The 20440-nt window shown below is 52.6% G+C and overlaps 1 protein-coding gene across 1 annotated transcript in view; it reads left to right on the top strand.

The window, feature by feature from the left end:
- nbas (NBAS subunit of NRZ tethering complex) overlaps positions 1-20440 on the top strand; it is a 346091-nt gene that overhangs the window by 164125 nt on the left and 161526 nt on the right. The window contains exons 32-35 of the mRNA XM_055911766.1: positions 2183-2296; positions 4075-4188; positions 12709-12866; positions 19917-19994. Of these exons, the coding sequence (XP_055767741.1) occupies positions 2183-2296; positions 4075-4188; positions 12709-12866; positions 19917-19994 (464 nt within the window). The remainder of the gene's footprint in view (positions 1-2182; positions 2297-4074; positions 4189-12708; positions 12867-19916; positions 19995-20440) is intronic.

A 20440-nucleotide genomic window follows, 5' to 3' on the forward strand; every position in this document is an offset into this window, starting at 1 on the left:
CCCCCGTCACTAATCCATGGCTCTCTCTCCTCTTATCAATGCCTGCCCTGACCTCAACCCCCCCCCCCCCCCCTCCGTCACTAATCCATGGCTCTCTCTCCTCTTATCAATGTCTGCCCTGACCTCAACCCCCCCCCCCCCCCCTCCGTCACTAATCCATGGCTCTCTCTCCTCTTATCAATGTCTGCCCTGACCTCAACCCCCCTCCATCACTAATCCATGGCTCTCTCCTCGTATCAATGTCTGCCACATGTAATCACATCCCTGCACTCAACACATTCCAAGCTTAGTGGCACACACTATATACCTTCCTACTATAAGCATTAACTTCTGGTGTAGATCCTCTCAACCTCAGCACTCCATCAGTGACATGAACAAGTATATTTCATATTCTCAGAAACCCAACAGTGGTTAGAATGGATACTTCAGAGTACCATTCGGAAATGTTCTAATAGAAAAGATGCTTCGGCGGTTGTAGGTATTCTCGTTCTAGACTTACGTTACTTCTAGCTGTAGACTAGTAATTATACGTCTTAGATTTACTCTTGTTCTGTAGTGATCGATTAGTCTCAAGAGTTTAACCATTTCCCGACGTGTAGCCGAAACTACAGCTGTATGGTCTAATGTTCTATAGAATTGTAGCCATTCCAACGGCGTTCTCTGACTTCTTAACCGTTCGAGACGTCCGGCTTACTGTTGGGTCTCTTTGGCAGCCTGCCTGCTGAGGACAGATCAATCTGCATCTCAAATGCACCCTATTCCCTGTGTAGTGCACTACTTTTGACCAGGGCCCTATGGCACCTTATTCCCTGTGTAGTGCACTACTTTTGACCAGGGCCATTGACCCGTAAAGAATAGGGTGCATTTGAGATGCAGACAGAGAATATACAGGATTAAGTAATGACCTTATTGACCGGAATTGAATATTACATGTAATATTGTCTACATCTCTCTCTCCTCTATCCCTCTCTATCTCTCTCTCTCTCTTTCCCCCTGCCTCTCTCTCTTTCCCTCTGCCCCTCTTTCCCCCTGCCCCTCTCTTTCCCTCTGCCCCTCTTTCCCTCTGCCCCCCCCCTCTCTCCTCCTGCCCCTCTCTCTCTCCTCTATCCCTCTCTATCTCGCTCTCTCTCTTTCCCCCTCTCTCTTTCCCTCTGCCCCTCTCTTTCCCTCTGCCCCTCTCTTTCCCCCTGACCCTCTCTCTTTCCCTCTGCCCATCTCTCTTTCCCCCTGCCCCTCTCTTTCCCTCTGCCCCTCTCTCTTTCCCCCTGCCCCTCTCTTTCCCTCTGCCCCTCTCTCTTTCCCCCTGACCCTCTCTCTTTCCCCCTGACCCTCTCTCTTTCCCCCTCTCTCTTTCCCCCTCTCTCTTTCCCCCTCTCTCTTTCCCTCTGCCCCTCTCTCTTTCCCTCTGCCCCTCTCTCTTTCCCTCTGCCCCTCTCTCTTTCCCTCTGCCCCTCTCTCTTTCCCTCTGCCCCTCTCTCTTTCCCCCTGCCCCTCTCTTTCCCTCTGCCCCTCTCTCTTTCCCCCTGACCCTCTCTCTTTCCCCCTGACCCTCTCTCTTTCCCCCTGACCCTCTCTCTTTCCCCCTCTCTCTTACCCCCTGCCCCTCTCTCTTTCCCTCTGCCTCTCTCTCTTTCCCTCTGCCCCTCTCTCTTTCCCCCTCTCTCTTTCCCCCTGACCCTCTCTCTTTCCCCGTCTCTCTTTCCCCCTCTCTTTCCCCCTGACCCTCTCTTTCCCCCTGCCCCTCTCTCTTTCCCCCTGACTCTCTCTCCCCCCCCTGCCCCTCTCTCTTTCCTCCTGCCCCTCTCTCTTTCCTCCTGCCCCTCTCTCTCTCCTCCTGCCCCTCTCTCTTTCCCCCTGCCCCTCTCTCTTTCCTCCTGCCCCTCTCTCTTTCCTCCTGCCCTCTCTCTTTCCCCCTGCCCCTCTCTCTTTCCCTCTGCCTCTCTCTCTTTCCCTCTGCCCCTCTCTCTTTCCCCCTCTCTCTTTCCCCCTGACCCTCTCTCTTTCCCCGTCTCTCTTTCCCCCTCTCTCTTTCCCCCTGACCCTCTCTCTTTCCCCCTGACCCTCTCTCTTTCCCCCTGACCCTCTCTCTTTCCCCCTGACCCTCTCTCTTTCCCCCTGACCCTCTCTCTTTCCCCCTGCCCCTCTCTCCTCCTGCCCCTCTCTCTCTCCTCTCTCTCTACAGTGCGTCTGCGTGTGGAGCGGTTGTCTCTAATTGAGCAGTGTATTTCCCAGTGTTCTAAGGCCTACACACAATCAGCCCTGCTTCTGGACCTGGCCTCACTGCTCAGAGTCGCAGGTAACACACACACACCTAGGGGAAGCGTTTCACCGTGACACACCTAGGGGAAGAGTTTAACCGTGACACACCTACCTAGGGGAAGAGTTTAACCGTGACACACCTACCTAGGGGAATAGTTTAACCGTGACACACCTACCTAGGGGAAGAGTTTAACCGTGACACACCTACCTAGGGGACGAGTTTAACCGTGACACGCCTACCTAGGGGAAGAGTTCAACTCTTTAGTGGCCGTAAGGGTCTGATCAGTGTCTCTCTGTCTCCAGGGTCTAATCAGTGTCTCTCTGTCTCCAGGGTCTAATCAGTGTCTCTCTGTCTCCAGGGTCTAATCAGTGTCTCTCTGTCTCCAGGGTCTAATCAGTGTCTCTCTGTCTCCAGGGTCTAATCAGTGTCTCTCTGTCTCCAGGGTCTAATCAGTGTCTCTCTGTCTCCAGGTGGTAATCAGTGTCTCTCTGTCTCCAGGGTCTAATCAGTGTCTCTCTGTCTCCAGGGTCTAATCAGTGTCTCTCTGTCTCCAGGGTCTAATCAGTGTCTCTCTGTCTCCAGGGTCTGATCAGTGTCTCTCTGTCTCCAGGGTCTGATCAGTGTCTCTCTGTCTCCAGGGTCTAATCAGTGTCTCTCTGTCTCCAGGGTCTAATCAGTGTCTCTCTGTCTCCAGGGTCTTATCAGTGTCTCTCTGTCTCCAGGGTCTAATCAGTGTCTCTCTGTCTCCAGGGTCTAATCAGTGTCTCTCTGTCTCCAGGGTCTAATCAGTGTCTCTCTGTCTCCAGGGTCTAATCAGTGTCTCTCTGTCTCCAGGGTCTAATCAGTGTCTCTCTGTCTCCAGGGTCTAATCAGTGTCTCTCTGTCTCCAGGTGGTGATCAGTGTCTCTCTGTCTCCAGGGTCTAATCAGTGTCTCTCTGTCTCCAGGGTCTAATCAGTGTCTCTCTGTCTCCAGGGTCTAATCAGTGTCTCTCTGTCTCCAGGGTCTAATCAGTGTCTCTCTGTCTCCAGGGTCTAATCAGTGTTTCTCTGTCTCCAGGTGGTGATCAGTGTCTCTCTGTCTCCAGGGTCTAATCAGTGTCTCTCTGTCTCCAGGGTCTAATCAGTGTCTCTCTGTCTCCAGGGTCTAATCAGTGTCTCTCTGTCTCCAGGGTCTAATCAGTGTCTCTCTGTCTCCAGGGTCTAATCAGTGTCTCTCTGTCTCCAGGGTCTAATCAGTGTCTCTCTGTCTCCAGAGTCTAATCAGTGTCTCTCTGTCTCCAGGGTCTAATCAGTGTTTCTCTGTCTCCAGGTGGTGATCAGTGTCTCTCTGTCTCCAGGGTCTAATCAGTGTCTCTCTGTCTCCAGGGTCTAATCAGTGTCTCTCTGTCTCCAGGGTCTAATCAGTGTCTCTCTGTCTCCAGGGTCTAATCAGTGTCTCTCTGTCTCCAGGGTCTAATCAGTGTCTCTCTGTCTCCAGGTGGTGATCAGTGTCTCTCTGTCTCCAGGGTCTAATCAGTGTCTCTCTGTCTCCAGGGTCTAATCAGTGTCTCTCTGTCTCCAGGGTCTAATCAGTGTCTCTCTGTCTCCAGGGTCTAATCAGTGTCTCTCTGTCTCCAGGGTCTAATCAGTGTCTCTCTGTCTCCAGGGTCTAATCAGTGTCTCTCTGTCTCCAGGGTCTAATCAGTGTCTCTCTGTCTCCAGGGTCTAATCAGTGTCTCTCTGTCTCCAGGGTCTAATCAGTGTCTCTCTGTCTCCAGGGTCTAATCAGTGTCTCTCTGTCTCCAGGGTCTAATCAGTGTCTCTCTGTCTCCAGGTGGTGATCAGTGGAGATGTAAGGGGCAGGTGTTCTCTCTACTAGCTCAACAGGCTCTTCAGGCGCTGGACTACAAGACCTCCTACATACACTGTCAGGACCTCATGGCCTCAGGTGGGTCACATCACTGTAGTGGCGTTGTAGTAACGTTGTGTTGCTGTGGTAACAGTGTAGTAGTGCTGTAACGTCGTAGTGTTGTAACGTAGTAACAGTGCAGTAATGTTGTGCTAGTGGTGTAGTAATGTTGTAGTAACATTGTAGTAGTAGTGTAGTAACAGTGTAGTAATGTTGTGGTAACAGTGTAGTAATGTTGGAGTAACAGTTTAGTAGTGGTGTAGTAACAGTGTAGTAATGTTGTGGTACAGTGTAGTAATGTTGTAGTAACAGTGTAGTAGTGATGTAACGTCGTAGTGTTGTAACGTAGTAACAGTGTAGTAACAGTGTAGTAGTGGTGTAGTAAGTGTAGTAATGTTGTGGTAACATTGTAGTAATGTTGTAGTAACATTGTAGTAGCGGTGGAGTAACAGTGTAGTAACAGTGTAGCAATGTTGTAGTAACATTGTAGTAGTGGTGTAGTAACAGTGTAGTAATGTTGTGGTAACAGTGTAGTAATGCTGTAGTAACAGTGTAGTAATGTTGTAACATTGTAGTAGCGGTGTAGTAACAGTGTAGCAATATTGTAGTAGCAGTGTAGTGACGTTGTAGTGACGGTGTAGTGACGGTGTAGTGACGGTGTAGTGACGGTGTAGTGGCGGTGTAGTGGCGGTGTAGTAACAGTGTACTAGTGGTGTAGTAATAGTGTAGTAACAGTGTAGTGACGTTGTAGTGACGTTGTAGTGACGGTGTAGTGACGGTGTAGTGACGGTGTAGTGGCGGTGTAGTGGCGGTGTAGTGGCGGTGTAGTAGCGGTGTAGTAACAGTGTACTAGTGGTGTAGTAATAGTGTAGTAACAGTGTAGTAATGTAGCAACAGTGTACTAGCGGCATAGTATTGTTGTAGCAACAGTATAGTATTGTTGTAGTAACAGTGTAGTAATGTTGTAGCAACAGTGTACTAGCGGCATAGTATTGTTGTAGCAACACTGTAGTAATGTTGTAGCAACAGTGTAGTAATGTTGTAGCAACAGTGTACTAGTGGTGTAAGTCAATTTGTAAGTCACTCTGGATAAGAGCGTCTGCTAAATGACTTAAATGTAAAATGTAAATGTGTAGTAATGTTGTAGTAACAGTGTAGTAGTGGTGTAGTAATCCTGTAGTAACAGTGTACTAGTGTTATAGTAATGTTGTAGTAACAGTGTAGTAATGTTGTAGTAGCAGTGTAGTAATGGCATAGTATTGTTGTAGTAACAGTGTACTAGTGTTATAATATTGTTGTAGTAACAGTATAGTATCGTTGTAGTAACAGTGTACTAGTGGTATAGTAATCCTGTAGTAACAGTGTACTAGTAGTGTAGTAATGTTGTAGTAACAGTATACTAGTGGTGTAGTGATGTTGTAGTAACAGTGTAGTAAATCTGGCAGAAAGCCCTGCCTCCAGCTGTTTGCTTAGACATTCTAGGGACAGTAAGGAGGCCTGCGTCTTGTTGACCGTAGCGTACGTTGTAGGTACGTACGGCCTGCGTCTTGTTGACCGTAGCGTACGTTGTAGGTACGTACGGCCTGCGTCTTGTTGACCGTAGCGTACGTTGTAGGTACGTACGGCAGGACCAACTCAGAAAGATAGGTAGGAGCAAGCCGTGATGCTTTTCTAGGTTAGCAGTAAAAACGCCTTAACAGGAAGTCCGTTTAGAGGCCAGTTTAGACTACTGCACTGGAGTAATATGCTATTTTTTGGGGGGTTCTACTCGGGTTTAAACACAGCTGATAGAATCTTAACTGAAGTTTATTTATCCGAGTAGCCGGAGAGTAGAGCAGTGCAGTAGTCTAACATAAAAAACATTCGCTTCTCTGCATCATTTTTGGACAAACGGTTAGGATGTTTGCCATGAAAAGAAGATGGGGGGGGGGGGGGGAGTCTCCCCACTGGAAGCCCGAGGTAGGGGCGGGGGGCGGGGGTAGGTTGACCTCAGGTCTCCCCACTGAAAGCCCGAGGTAGGGGCGGGGGTAGGTTGACCTCAGGTCTCCCCACTGAAAGCCCGAGGTAGGGGCGGGGGGCGGGGGTAGGTTGACCTCAGGTCTCCCCACTGAAAGCCCGAGGTAGGGGCGGGGGGCGGGGGTAGGTTGACCTCAGGTCTCCCCACTGAAAGCCCGAGGTAGGGGCGGGGGGCGGGGGTAGGTTGACCTCAGGTCTCCCCACTGGAAGCCCGAGGTATGGGGGGGGGGGCGGGGGTAGGTTAACCTCAGGTCTCCCCACTGGAAGCCCGAGGTAGGGGAGGGGGGCGGGGGTAGGTTGACCTCAGGTCTCCCCACTGAAAGCCCGAGGTAGGGGCGGGGGTAGGTTGACCTCAGGTCTCCCCAGTGAAAGCCCGAGGTAGGGGAGGAGGCGGGGGAATCTATCAAATAGCGACCTTTAACTTTGTACAGTACTAATACATAAATTCCGCCACGCTACGAAATGCTACCGAATCAACCACAATTCATTCATAATACTGTGAATATATAGTTTCACAGAATTATTGTTGCATTTTTTTCTGGTTTGTGTGAAATCGTTAAAGAATATTATATAACCAGTCTGCACGCCACCAAGGTGAACTGGTTTAGTCTCGACTCCAGTTTTTGACGCACTGCTTTGTTTATCTTTTATCTTTATCTTAGGCCAGATCGCAGTCGTAAATCAGAACTTGTTCTCCTACCTGGTTAAATATATTTGAAATAAAAAAATACATATTTATATAGTTTTAAATGTTAGTCTTTATGTTCCAAATGTTTGAATAATAATTAGTTAGTGCAGAATGGTGTTTTTTTTTGTTTGTTGGTTGGGGCGCTGAAGGGTGGGTTTACCCAGGGAGCCATTCAGATACGCCACTGATCAGGGGGAGAAGGGCCTTGGTCAGGGAGGTGACCAAGAACCCGATGGAGTTCCTCTGTTCCTCTGTGGAGATGGGAGAACCTTCCAGAAGGACAACCATCTCTGCAGAACTCCACCAATCAGGCCTTTATGGTAGAGAGGCCAGACAGAAGCCACTCCTCAGTAAAAGGCACATGACAGCCCGTTTCTCCCCATTACCTCCCTGATCTATCCCCATTACCTCTCTGATCTCTTCCATCTCTCCCCATTACCTTCCTGATCTCTCCCCATTACCTGCCTGATCTCTCCCCATTACCTTCCTGATCTCTCCCCATTACCTTCCTGATCTCTCCCCATTACCTTCCTGATCTCTCCCCATTACCTTCCTGATCTCCCCATTACCTTCCTGATCTCTCCCCATTACCTCCCTGATCTCTCCCCATTACCTCCCTGATCTCTCCCCATTACCTTCCTGATCTCTCCCCATTACCTTCCTGATCTCTCCCCATTACCTTCCTGATCTCTCCCCATTACCTCCCTGATCTCTCCCCATTACCTCCCTGATCTCTCCCCATTACCTCCCTGATCTATCCCCATTACCTTCCTGATCTATCCCCATTACCTCCCTGATCTCTCCCCATTACCTTCCTGATCTCTCCCCATTACCTTCCTGATCTCTCCCCATTACCTCCCTGATCTCCCCCCATTACCTTCCTGATCTCTCCCCATTACCTTCCTGATCTCTCCCCATTACCTCCCTGATCTCTCCCCATTACCTCCCTGATCTCTCCCCATTACCTCCCTGATCTCTCCCCATTACCTCCCTGATCTCTCCCCATTACCTCTCTGATATATCCCCATTACCTCCCTGATATATCCCCATTACCTCCCTGATCTATCCCCATTACCTCTCTGATCTCTTCCATCTCTCCCCATTACCTTCCTGATCTCTCCCCATTACCTGCCTGATCTCTCCCCATTACCTCCCTGATCTCTCCCCATTACCTCCCTGATATATCCCCATTACCTCCCTGATCTCTCCCCATTACCTCCCTGATCTCTCCCCATTACCTCCCTGATCTATCCTCATTACCTCCCTGATCTCTCCCCATTACCTCCCTGATCTCTCCCCATTACCTCCCTGATCTCTCCCCATTACCTCCCTGATATATCCCCATTACCTCTCTGATCTCTCCCCATTACCTCTCTGATATATCCCCATTACCTCCCTGATCTCTCCCCATTACCTCCCTGATCTATCCTCATTACCTCCCTGATCTATCCCCATTACCTCCCTGATCTCTCCCCATTACCTCCCTGATCTCTCCCCATTACCTCCCTGATATATCCCCATTACCTCCCTGATCTATCCCCATTACCTCCATGATCTCTTCCATATCTCCCCATTACCTCCCTGATATATCCCCATTACCTCCCTGATCTCTCCCCATTACCTCTCTGATCTCTCCCCATTACCTCTCTGATATATCCCCATTACCTCCCTGATCTCTCCCCATTACCTCCCTGATCTCTCCCCATTACCTCCCTGATCTCTCCCCATTACCTCCATGATCTCTCCCCATTACCTCCCTGATCTCTCCCCATTATCTCCCTGATCTCTCCCCATTACCTCCCTGATCTCTCCCCATTACCTCCCTGATCTCTCCACATTACCTTCCTGATCTCTCCCCATTACCTCCCTGATCTCTCCCCATTACCTCCATGATCTCTCCCCATTATCTCCCTGATCTCTCCCCATTACCCCCCTGATCTCTCCCCATTACCTCCCTGATCTCTCCCCATTACCTCCCTGGTCTATCCCCATTACCTCTCTGATATATCCCCATTACCTTCCTAATCTCTTTCCAGGTGTTCGCTCATTTTCGTGTCTTTGAAATCCCTACACGAGGTATCATCAATATGTTTTTTTAATAGCTCAAAGTTCTCCATGTTTTGTTGTCAAGGAAGTTGAAAGGAAGTGAGTTTGTTTATACAGGGTCTACCACCCCCCCCAACTACAGTGGAGCTATGCAGAGCCTCCGGACCGCCGGATGGAGCATAAATGTGAAGCTCGGTAACTCGTTTCAGGAAACAAGTTCTCAACGTCAACAGTGAAGAGGCGACTCCGGGATGCTGGTCCTCTCGGCAGAGTTGTAAAGAAAAAGCCCCATCTCAGACTGGCTAATAAAAATAAAAGATTAAGATGGGCAAAAGAACACACTGGACAGAGGAACTCTGACTAGAAGGCCAGCATCCCAGAGTCGCCTCTTCACTGTTGACGTTGAGACTGGACAGAGGAACTCTGCCTAGAAGGCCAGCATCCCGGAGTCGCCTCTTCACTGTTGACGTTGAGACTGGACAGAGGAACTCTGCCTAGAAGGCCAGCATCCCAGAGTGGCCTCTTCACTGTTGACGTTGAGACTGGACAGAGGAACTCTGCCTAGAAGGCCAGCATCCCGGAGTCTCCTCTTCACTGTTGACGTTGAGACTGGACAGAGGAACTCTGCCTAGAAGGCCAGCATCCCGGAGTCTCCTCTTCACTGTTGACGTCGAGACTAGTGTTTTGTGGGTACTATTTAATGAAGCTGCCAGTTGAGGACCTGTGAGGCGTCTGTTTCTCAAATCCTCAACTAGTCTAAAGGCCAGTTTTATTGCTTCTTTAATCAGGACAACAGTTTTCAGCTGTGTTAACATAAATGCAAAAGGGTTTTCTAATGATCAATTATCCTTTTAAAATGATAAACTTGGATTAGCTAACACAACGTGCCATTGGAACACAAGAGTGATGGTTGCTGATAATGGGCCTCTGTAACGCCTATGTAGATATTCCATTATAAAATCTGCAGTTTCCAGCTACAATAGTCACTTACAACATTAACAATGTCTACACTGTATTTCTGATAAATTTGATGTTATTTTAAAGGACAAAAAAAGTGCTTTTAATTTTTTTTTAACAAGCTAATTTCTAAGTTACCCCCAAACTTTTGAATACTTGTATGTGCGGTGTCAGCGTTTGTCGCTGGCGTGTCAGGCCTTACGTTGCTAATCTTGCCAATGGAAAAAAAATAATTAAAGTAGTTGGCAATATCAGTGGGTTTTGTGATGAATGAGCCATCTGATTGAATAAATGATGGAGCTGAATTTGCCTTCTTCCCCAAAATGTAATGGAAGGTGCCGCCAAAAGCTTTTACTCTTCATTCTATCTGTCATTTATCTCTGTTTCAGAGTGTAGTTTCCTCTTCTTTTTTAAAATTCAGTTTAGTCACATGGATTTCATATTTTGCAGTACGTTTGCCAATCGGTTATGCAGACAGATTTATTTGCCATTCCTTTTACCTCATCCCTCTCAACCGTACCATTTTTTTCAATTCCTCATTAATCTAATTCCTCATCAATTTAACCGTTTTTACAGTGATTTTCCTTAATGGGTGCGTGCTCGTTATTAACTGCAGTGAACGACTTCATAAATGTGGGCCTGCGCAGCCTCACGCGGTGGAACCAACGATAACCCCCCCCCCACACAACGAAACCCCCCCCACACAACGAAACCCCCCCCACACAACGGAACCCCCCCCCCCCCCCCCACACAACGGAACCCCCCCCCCACCCACACAACGGAACCCCCCCCACACAACGGAACCCCCCCCCCACACAACGGAACCCCCCCCACACAACGAAACCCCCCCCACACAACGAACCCCCCCCCCCCCCCACGCAACGGAACCCCCCCCCCCACACAACGGAACCCCCCCACACAACGGAACCCCCCCCACACAACGGAACCCCCCCCACACAACGGAACACCCCCCCACACAACGGAACCCCCGCCACACAACGAAACCCCGCCCACACAACGAACCCCCCCCACACAACGGAACCCCCACCACACAACGGAACCCCCCCCACACAACGGAACCCCCCCCCCCCACACACACAACGGAACCCCCCCCCCACACAACGGAACCCCCCCCCCCACACACACAACGGAACCCCCCCCCCCCACACAACGGAACCCCCCCCCACCACACAACGGAACCCCCCCCACACAACGGAACCCCCCCCACACAACGGAACCCCCCCCACACAACGAAACCCCCCCCACACAACGAAACCCCCCTCACACAACGAAACCCCCCCCACACAACGGAACCCCCCCCCCCACACACACAACGGAACCCCCCCACACACAACGGAACCCCCCCCCCCACACACAACGGAACCCCCCCCCCCCCACACAACGGAACCCCCCCCCCCCCCCCCCCCCCCCCACACAACGGAACCCCCCCACACAACGGAACCCCCCCCCACACAACGAACCCCCCCCCCCCCCACACAACGGAACCCCCCCACACAACGGAACCCCCCCCACACAACGAACCCCCCCCCACACAACGAACCCCCCCTCACACAATGAAACCCCCCCACACAACGAACCCCCCCCCACACAACGAACCCCCCTCACACAACGAACCCCCCCTCACACAACGAACCCCTCCCACACAACGAACCCCCCCTCACACAATGAAACCCCCCCCACAACGGAACCCCCCCCCACACAACGAAACACCCCCCCCCCCCACACAACGAAACCCCCCCCACACAACGAAACCCCCCCCACACAATGAAACCCCCCCCACACAACGATAGTACACTACTTTAGACCAGAGCCCTATGGCTCACTCATTCACTCACTGTCACTCACTCACTCACTCACTCTCACTCACTCACTCACTGTCACTCACTGTCCCTCACTGTCCCTCACTCACTGCTCTCTGTAAGAGCTGGGACTCTCTCTGTCAGAGCTGGGACTCTCTCTGTCAGAGCTGGGACTCTCTCTGTCAGAGCTGGGACTCTCTCTGTAAGAGCTGGGACTCTCTCTGTCAGAGCTGGGACTCTCTCTGTCAGAGCTGGGACTCTCTCTGTCAGAGCTGGGACTCTCTCTGTCAGAGCTGGGACTCTCTCTGTCAGAGCTGGGACTCTCTCTGTCAGAGCTGGGACTCTCTCTGTCAGAGCTGGGACTCTCTCTGTCAGAGCTGGGACTCTCTCTGTCAGAGCTGGGACTCTCTCTGTCAGAGCTGGGACTCTCTCTGTCAGAGCTGGGACTCTCTCTGTCAGAGCTGGGACTCTCTCTGTCAGAGCTGGGACTCTCTCTGTCAGAGCTGGGACTCTCTCTGTCAGAGCTGGGACTCTCTCTATAAGAGCTGGGACTCGCTCTGTCAGAGCTGGGACTCGCTCTGTCAGAGCTGGGACTCTCTCTGTCAGAGCTGGAACTCTCTCTGTCAGAGCTGGGACTCTCTCTGTCAGAGCTGGGACTCGCTCTGTCAGAGCTGGGACTCGCTCTGTCAGAGCTGGGACTCGCTCTGTCAGAGCTGGGACTCGCTCTGTCAGAGCTGGGACTCGCTCTGTCAGAGCTGGGACTCGCTCTGTCAGAGCTGGGACTCGCTCTGTCAGAGCTGGGACTCGCTCTGTCAGAGCTGGGACTCGCTCTGTCAGAGCTGGGACTCGCTCTGTCAGCGCTGGGACTCTCTCTGTCAGCGCTGGGACTCTCTCTGTCAGAGCTGGGAGTCTACATTTACTTGTTAATCATTTAACAGACACCCTCATCCAGAGCCACTTACAGAAGCAATTAGGGTTAAGTAGTTCATCTTATGCTATTGTGACATCTCTCCCCCCCTCCTTCCTCTACAGGTTATGGTGATGGATGGGAAGTGTGTAGCCTGCTTGGACAGTGTGAGGGGTACTTGGACCTCAGGGCTCGCCAGGAGCTGCTGGCCTTCTCTTTGACGCACTGCCCCCCCGCCAGCATCCACCCTCTCCTGGCTGCCTCTAGTGACCTACAGACACAGGTATCCCCTGACCCTTAACCTTTAGACCACGTGTCAAACTCATTCCATGGAAGGCCAATTGTCTGTGGGTTTTCATGTCCTCACTTGATTGATGAATTAAGGTCACACTCAGCCCTCCATGGAATGAGTGGTTGTTGTCCTTGATGATATTTTTGGCCTTCCTTTGTAATCGGGTGGTGTAGGTGTCCTGAAGGACAGGTAGTTTGCCCCCGGTGATGCGTTGGGCAGACCTCACTACCCTCTGGAGAGCCCTGTGGTTGCGGGTGGAGCAGTTGCCGTACCAGGCGATAATAATGCCCGACAGGATGCTTTCGATTGTGCATCTATAAAAGTGTGTGAGGGTTTTAGGTGCCAAGCCACATTTCTTCAGCCTCCTGAGGTTGAAGAGGCTCTGCTGCACCTTCTTCACAACACTGTCTGTGTGGGTGGATCAATTCAGTTTGTCAGTGATGTGTACGCAGAGGAACTTGAAGCTTTCCACCTTCTCCACTGCGGTCCCGTCGATGGGGGGGGGGGGAGTTTTTCCTGAAGTCCACCATCATCTCCTTTGTTGATGTTGAGTGAGATGTTATTTTCTGGCACCACACTACATGACCAAAAGTATGTGGACACCTGCTCGTTGAATAATCATTGGCATTAATATGGAGTTGGTTCCCCCCCATTGCTGCTATAACAGCCTCCACTCTTCTGGGAAGGCTTTCCACTAGATGTTGGAACATTGCTGCTATAACAGCCTCCCCTCTTCTGGGAAGGCTTTCCACTAGATGTTGGAACATTGCTGCTACAACAGCCTCCACTCTTCTGGGAAGGCTTTCCACTAGATGTTGGAATATTGCTGCTATAACAGCCTCCACTCTTCTGGGAAGGCTTTCCACTAGATGTTGGAACATTGCTGCTATAACAGCCTCCACTCTTCTGGGAAGGCTTTCCACTAGATGTTGGAACATTGCTGCTATAACAGCCTCCACTCTTCTGGGAAGGCTTTCCACTAGATGTTGGAACATTGCTGCTGTAACAGCCTCCTCTCTTCTGGGAAGGCTTTCCACTAGATGTTGGAACATTGCTGCTATAACAGCCTCCACTCTTCTGGGAAGGCTTTCCACTAGATGTTGGAACATTGCTGCTATAACAGCCTCCTCTCTTCTGGGAAGGCTTTCCACTAGATGTTGGAACATTGCTGCTATAACAGCCTCCACTCTTCTGGGAAGGCTTTCCACTAGATGTTGGAACATTGCTGCTACAACAGCCTCCACTCTTCTGGGAAGGCTTTCCACTAGATGTTGGAATATTGCTGCTATAACAGCCTCCACTCTTCTGGGAAGGCTTTCCACTAGATGTTGGAACATTGCTGTTAGAACAGCCTCCACTCTTCTGGGAAGGCTTTCCACTAGATGTTGGAACATTGCTGCTGTAACAGCCTCCACTCTTCTGGGAAGGCCGTCCACTAGATGTTGGAACATTGCTGCTATAACAGCCTCCACTCTTCTGGGAAGGCTTTCCACTAGATGTTGGAACATTGCTGCTATAACAGCCTCCACTCTTCTGGGAAGGCTTTCCACTAGATGTTGGAACATTGCTGCTATAACAGCCTCCACTCTTCTGGGAAGGCTTTCCACTAGATGTTGGAACATTGCTGTTGTAACAGCCTCCACTCTCCTGGGAAGGCTTTCCACTAGATGTTGGAACATTGCTGCTATAACAGCCTCCACTCTTCTGGGAAGGCTTTCCACTAGATGTTGGAACATTGCTGCTGTAACAGCCTCCACTCTTCTGGGAAGGCTTTCCACTAGATGTTGCAACATTGCTGCTATAACAGCCTCCACTCTTCTGGGAAGGCTTTCCACTAGATGTTGGAACATTGCTGCTATAACAGCCTCCACTCTTCTGGGAAGGCTTTCCACTAGATGTTGGAACATTGCTGTTATAACAGCCTCCACTCTTCTGGGAAGGCTTTCCACTAGATGTTGGAACATTGCTTTTATAACATGCTCCACTCTTCTTGGAAGACTTTCCACTACATGTTGGAACATTGCTGCTATAACATCCTCCACTCTTCTGGGAAGGCTTTCCACTAGATGTTGGAACATTGCTGCTATAACAGCCTCCACTCTTCTGGGAAGGCTTTCCACTAGATGTTGGAACATTGCCGCTATAACAGCCTCCCCTCTTCTGGGAAGGCTTTCCACTAGATGTTGGAACATTGCTGCTATAACAGCCTCCACTCTTCTGGGAAGGCTTTCCACTAGATGTTGGAACATTGCCGCTATAACATCCTCCACTCTTCTGGGAAGGCTTTCCACTAGATGTTGGAACATTGCCGCTATAACATCCTCCACTCTTCTGGGAAGGCTTTCCACTAGATGTTGGAACATTGCTGCTATAACAGCCTCCACTCTCCTGGGAAGGCTTTCCACTAGATGTTGGAACATTGCTGCTATAACAGCCTCCCCTCTTCTGGGAAGGCTTTCCACTAGATGTTGGAACATTGCCGCTATAACAGCCTCCCCTCTTCTGGGAAGGCTTTCCACTAGATGTTGGAACATTGCTGCCAGGACTCACAGATACAGGAAAAACAATCATTTTTAACATTTATTCAAAATGGCAAGTGTTGTCTCTACATCTTTGTGGTTCCTGTTGGTGCCCGTCGGTCCCCTGGTGCCTGTGTGTCCCCTGGTGCCTGTGTGTCCCCTGGTGCCTGTTGGTCCCCTGGTGCCTGTTGGTCCCCTGGTGCCTGTTGGTCCCCTGGTGCCTGTTGGTCCCCTGGTGCCTGTTGGTCCCCTGGTGCCTGTTGGTCCCCTGGTGCCTGTGTGTCCCCTGGTACCCGTCGGTCCCCTGGTGCCCGTCGGTGCATGTTGGTCCCCTGGTGCCTGTTGGTCCCCTGGTGCCTGTTGGTCCCCTGGTGCCTGTTGGTCCCCTGGTGCCTGTTGGTCCCCTGGTCCCCGTCGGTCCCCTGGTCCCCGTCGGTCCCCTGGTCCCCGTCGGTCCCCTGGTCCCCTGGTCCCCTGGTCCCCTGGTCCCCTGGTGCCCGTGTGTCCCCTGGTGCCCGTGTGTCCCCTGGTGCCCGTGTGTCCCCTGGTGCCCGTGTGTCCCCTGGTGCCCGTGTGTCCCCTGGTGCCCGTGTGTCCCCTGGTGCCCGTGTGTCCCCTGGTGCCCGTGTGTCCCCTGGTGCCCGTGTGTCCCCTGGTGCCCGTGTGTCCCCTGGTGCCCGTGTGTCCCCTGGTGCCCGTCGGTCCCCTGGTGCCCGTCGGTCCCCTGGTGCCCGTCGGTCCCCTGGTGCCCGTCGGTCCCCTGGTGCCCGTCGGTCCCCTGGTGCCCGTCGGTCCCCTGGTGCCCGTGTGTCCCCTGGTGCCCGTGTGTCCCCTGGTGCCCGTGTGTCCCCTGGTGCCCGTCGGTCCCCTGGTGCCCGTCGGTCCCCTGGTGCCTGTGTGTCCCCTTGTGCCTGTTGGTCCCCTGGTGCCTGTTGGTCCCCTGGTGCCCGTCGGTCCCCTGGTGCCCGTCGGTCCCCTGGTGCCTGTCGTTCCCGTCGGTCCCCTGGTGCCTGTATACTGTATATTCCTGTTTGATATCATTTATTTAAGTGTTCGTGTCCGAGAAGCCGGTGTTTGGAGGATATATTGGCACGGGTGTTAGTCCCACACTGCCAGGTCTCTGACCTCCTCCCTATAGGCTGGCTCATCGTTGTCGGTGATCAGGCCTACCACTGTTGTCGTCAGCAAACCTAATGATGGTGTTGGAGTCGTGCTTGGCCACGCAGTCGTGGGTGAACATGGAGTACAGGAGGGGACTGAACACGCACCCCTGAGGGGCCCCTGTGTTGAGGATCAGCATGGCAGATGTGTTGTTGCCTACCCTTACCACCTGGGGGCGGCCTGTCAGGAAGTCCAGGATACAGTTCCAGAGGGAGGTGTTTAGTCCCAGGGTCCTTAGCTTAGTCATGAGCTTTGTGGGCACTATGGTGTTGAACTCTGAGCTACAGGTTTTCCTTTTGTCCAGGTGGGAAAGGGCAGTGTGGAGTGCAGTAGAGATTGTGGATGTGGATCTGTTGGGGCGGTATGCGAATTGGACCGGGCCTTGGGCAGGGCTGTCCAACCCTGTTCCTGGAGAGCTACCATCCTGTAGGTTTTTATTCCAACCCTGTTCCTGGAGAGCTACCATCCTGTAGGTTTTAACTCCAACCCTGTTCCTGGAGAGAGACCCTCCTGTAGGTTTTCACTCCAACCCTGTTCCTGGAGAGCTACCATCCTGTAGGTTTTTATTCCAACCCTGTTCCCGGAGAGCTACCATCCTGTAGGTTTTTATTCCAACCCTGTTCCTGGAGAGCTACCATCATGTAGGTTTTTATTCCAACCCTGTTCCTGGAGAGCTACCATCCTGTAGGTTTTTATTCCAACCCTAATCTGGCACACCAGAACCAGGTTCTGGCACACCAATGAACCAGGTTAATTACAACTATGGTTGGAGCGAAAACATACAGGAAGGTAGCTCTCCAGGAACACGGTTGGACGTCCCTGGTCTAGGGTTTCTGGCATGATGGTGTTGATGTGAGCCATGACCAGCCTTTCAAAACTCTTCATGGCTACCGACGTGAGTGCTCCGGGGCGGTAATCATTTAGGCAGGTTACCTTCGCTTCCTTGGGCACAGGGACTATGGTGGTCTGCTTGAAACATGTAAGTATTACAGACTCAGTCAGGGAGAGGTTGAAAATGTCAGTGAAGACACTTGCCAGTTGGTCCGTGCATGCTTTGAGTACACGTCCTGGTAATCCGTCTGGCCCTGCGGCCTTGTGAATGTTGACCTGTTTAAAGATCTTGCTCACATCGGCTACGGAGAATGTGATCACACAGTCGTCCGCAACAGCTGGTGCTCTCATGCATGCTTCAGTGTTGCTTGCCTCAAAGCGAGCATGAAAGGCATTTAGCTCGTCTGGAAGGCTCGTGTCACTGGGTAGCTCGCAGCTGGGTTTCCCTTTATAGTACGTAATAGTTTTCAAGCCCTGCCACATCTGACGAGCGTTAGAGCCGGTGTAGTAGGATTCAATCTTCGTCCTGTATTGACGTTTTGACTGATTGAGGGTTCGTCTGATACCGTTGCGGGATTTCTTGTAAGCGTTTGGAATATTGTCCCGTTCTATTCCAGCCTGTGCTAGCAAAACAGTCCTGTAGCGAAGCACCTGCGTCATCTGACCATCCGCTCTAAGGTAGGTGCCTTTAGGAGGCAGGTAGGCAGCAGCCTTCGGATTGGCTAAATAATAACAGTAGGATACACCGACATCAGTTTCTATTCATACACAGTGTGACAATTATTTCCAGGCACTGGGCTCGAAGTCGCGGTGATCAGAGCCGAAGCGTCCTGCTCACTCGCTTCCTCACTCCCCCTCTCCCTCTCTCTCCCCCTCTCTCCCCCTCTCTCCCTCCCTCTCCCTCTCTCTCCCCCTCTCCCTCTCTCTCCCCCTCTCTCGCTCCCTCTCTCTCGCTCCCTCTCCCTCTCTCTCCCCCTCTCCCTCTCTCTCTCTCTCTCTCTCTCCCCCTCTCTCTCTCTCTCTCTCTCTCCCCCTCTCTCCCCCTCTCTCTCTCTCTCTCTCTCTCTCTCCCCCTCTCTCCCCCTCTCTCTCTCTCTCTCTCTCCCCCTCTCTCTCTCTCTCTCCCTCTCCCCCTCTCTCTCTCTCCCCCTCTCTCTCTCTCTCTCCCTCTCCCCCTCTCTCTCTCCCTCCCCCTCTCTCTCTCCCTCTCCCCCTCCTCTCTCCCTCCCCCCCTCTCTCTCTCTCTCTCTCTCGCTCTCTCCCCTCTCTCGCTCTCTCTCTCTCTCGCTCTCTCCCCTCTCTCGCTCTCTCTCTCTCCCCCTCTCCCCCTCTCTCTCTCTCTCTCTCTCTCTCTCTCTCTCTCTCCCCCCCTCTCCCCCTCTCCCCCTCTCCCTCTCCCCCTCTCTCTCTCCCTTTCTCCCCCTCCCTCTCTCCCCGTCTCTCCCTCTCCCCGTCTCTCCCTCTCCCCCGTCTCTCCCTCTCCCCCTCTCTCCCTCTCCCCCCTCTCCCCTCTCCCCCTCTCTCCCCCTCTCCTTCTCCCCCTCTCCTTCTCCCCCTCTCCTTCTCCCCCTCTCCCCCCTCTCCTTCTCCCCTTCTCCCTCCCTGTCTCCCCCTCTCTCCCTCCCCGTCTCCCCCCTCCCCCCTCTCCTTCTCCCCCTCTCCCCCCTCTCCTTCTCCCCCTCTCCTTCTCCCCCTCTCCCCCCTCTCCTTCTCCCCCTCTCCCTTTCTCCCTCCCCGTCTCCCCCTCTCTCCCTCCCCGTCTCCCCCTCTCTCTCTCCCCGTCTCTCTCTCTCCCCGTCTCCCCCTCTCTCCCTCTCCCCGTCTCCCCGTCTCCCCCTCTCTCCCTCTCTCCCTCTCCCCGTCTCCCCCTCTCCCCGTCTCCCCCTCTCTCCCTCTCCCCGTCTCCCCGTCTCCCCCTCTCTCCCTCTCCCCGTCTCCCCCTTCTCCCCCCTCTCTCTCTCCCTCTCTCCCTCTCCCCGTCTCCCCCTCTCTCCCTCTCCCCGTCTCCCCCTTCTCCCCCCTCTCTCTCTCCCTCTCTCCCTCTCCCCGTCTCCCCCTTCTCCCCCCTCTCTCTCTCCCTCTCTCCCTCTCCCCGTCTCCCCCTTCTCCCCCCTCTCTCTCTCCCTCTCTCCCTCTCCCCGTCTCCCCCTCTCCCCGTCTCTCCCTCTCCCCGTCTCCCCCTCTCTCCCTCTCCCCGTCTCCCCCCTCCCTCTCTCCCCGTCTCCCCCCTCTCCCTCTCCCCCTCTCCCCGTCTCCCCCCTCCCTCTCTCCCCGTCTCCCCCCTCTCCCTCTCCCCCTCTCCCCGTCTCCCCCCTCTCCCTCTCCCCCTCTCCCTTTCTCCCTCCCCGTCTCCCCCTCTCTCCCTCTCCCCCTCTCCCTTTCTCCCTCCCCGTCTCCCCCTTTCTCCCTCCCCGTCTCCCCCTCTCTCCCTCCCCGTCTCCCCCTCTCTCCCTCCCCGTCTCCCCCCTCTCCTTCTCTCCCTCCCTCCCTCCCCGTCTCCCCCTCTCTCCCCGTCTCCCTTTCTCCCCAGGTGTTGTACCAGGCAGTGAACTATCAGCTGGACCCCCCTGAACCTGAATGTTTCCGGGAGGAGACTGAGTCAGTACAGGTGTGTGTGTAAAAGCTGTTGTTTGTGTGTGAGTATGTCTCTCTGTTTATCATCTTCAAATGACATGAAGATACATGTTGTGTGTGTGTGTTTTCGTATAATGTGTATGTTTATAATGTGTGTGTGTGTGCGCGGTATTGGTCCATACACCACTAGAACAACACAATGTCCCTACACCACTAGAACAACACAATGTCCATACACCACTAGAACAACACAATGTCCATACACCACTAGAACAACACAATGTCACATACACCACTAGAACAATACAATGTCCATACACCACTAGAACAACACAATGTCCATACACCACTAGAACAACACAATGTCCATACACCACTAGAACAATACAATACAATGTCCATACACCACTAGAACAATACAACACAATGTCCATACACCACTAGAACAATACAATGTCCATACACCACTAGAACAATACA

This window comes from Salvelinus fontinalis, unplaced genomic scaffold (genome assembly GCF_029448725.1).
Source record: "Salvelinus fontinalis isolate EN_2023a unplaced genomic scaffold, ASM2944872v1 scaffold_0091, whole genome shotgun sequence".
Classification (NCBI taxonomy): domain Eukaryota; kingdom Metazoa; phylum Chordata; class Actinopteri; order Salmoniformes; family Salmonidae; genus Salvelinus; species Salvelinus fontinalis.